The sequence below is a fragment of the Nicotiana sylvestris genome, chromosome 7 (assembly GCF_000393655.2).
Source record: "Nicotiana sylvestris chromosome 7, ASM39365v2, whole genome shotgun sequence".
Lineage (NCBI taxonomy): Eukaryota > Viridiplantae > Streptophyta > Magnoliopsida > Solanales > Solanaceae > Nicotiana > Nicotiana sylvestris.
The window spans coordinates 173,982,446-173,983,304 of record NC_091063.1 but is presented as its reverse complement, the minus strand read 5'-3'; the positions used below and the strand labels follow the sequence as shown (position 1 = coordinate 173,983,304).

Below are 859 nucleotides of genomic sequence, written 5' to 3'. Positions count from 1 at the left end.
TTATTCCTAAAATAATTCTTGACTCGGTCGTTCAGGAATTGTCGAAGGTGCCCTTTGTTGAATAACCGAGCTACTTCCTCTCTTAACTGTCTAAAATCCTTTATTCTGTGGCCATGAGTGCCATGATATTTGCACATCTAGTTAGGATCCCTTTGGGTTGGATCAGATTGTAGAGGTCGAGGCCATTTGGTGTCCTTGATGCGTCTGATTGCTGATACAATGGCCGCAGCATCGATGTTAAAGTTATATTCCAATAACCTTGGTGCTTCTTAGGCCCGATAGGCCTATCGAAACCGTTCTTGCTCATGAGTCCCTGGTTGCCTTGACCTCGATCACTTCTTCTTTCACTTCACATAGAATTCCTCCTGGACCCGTTACTTCTTTGATCTTCATTATAAGTCTGATATCGATCCCTGTTTGACCTAGGTTCACGATTGATATCTCTCTTGACTCCGTCAATGGCTCTGATGGGATAAAAGGACCATAAAGGGGCCCCAAGTTGATCATCTTTGACTATTATTTTTGATTGATATCGATTATGCACGTTGTCCCAAGTAACAGCCGGATATTCTATAAGATTTTGTTTCAATTGCTGTGAAGCCACCGAGTTTCGAACATTGAGACCCTGGGTGAAAGCTTGAACGGCCAAATCATCAGCGATCGGTGGTAGATCCATCCGTTCCATTTGAAATTGGGACACAAACTCCCTAAGCATCTCATTATCTTTCTGTCTTACCTTGAAATGGTCCGACTTCCTCGTTTCGACCTTGATAGCCCCGACGTGTGCTTTCATGAAAGAGTCTGCAAGTATAGCAAATGAGTCAATAGAATTAGGAGGCAAGTTGTGATACCATATCAT

The 859-nt window shown here is 43.0% G+C and overlaps 1 protein-coding gene across 1 annotated transcript; it reads right to left on the bottom strand.

Annotated features, from left to right (window-relative positions):
* Positions 1-349: 349 nt before the first annotated feature.
* Positions 350-859, bottom strand: LOC138874169 (uncharacterized). Its single transcript, XM_070152677.1, has one exon. It carries the CDS (start codon positions 857-859, stop codon positions 350-352), a length of 510 nt encoding a protein of 169 aa, XP_070008778.1.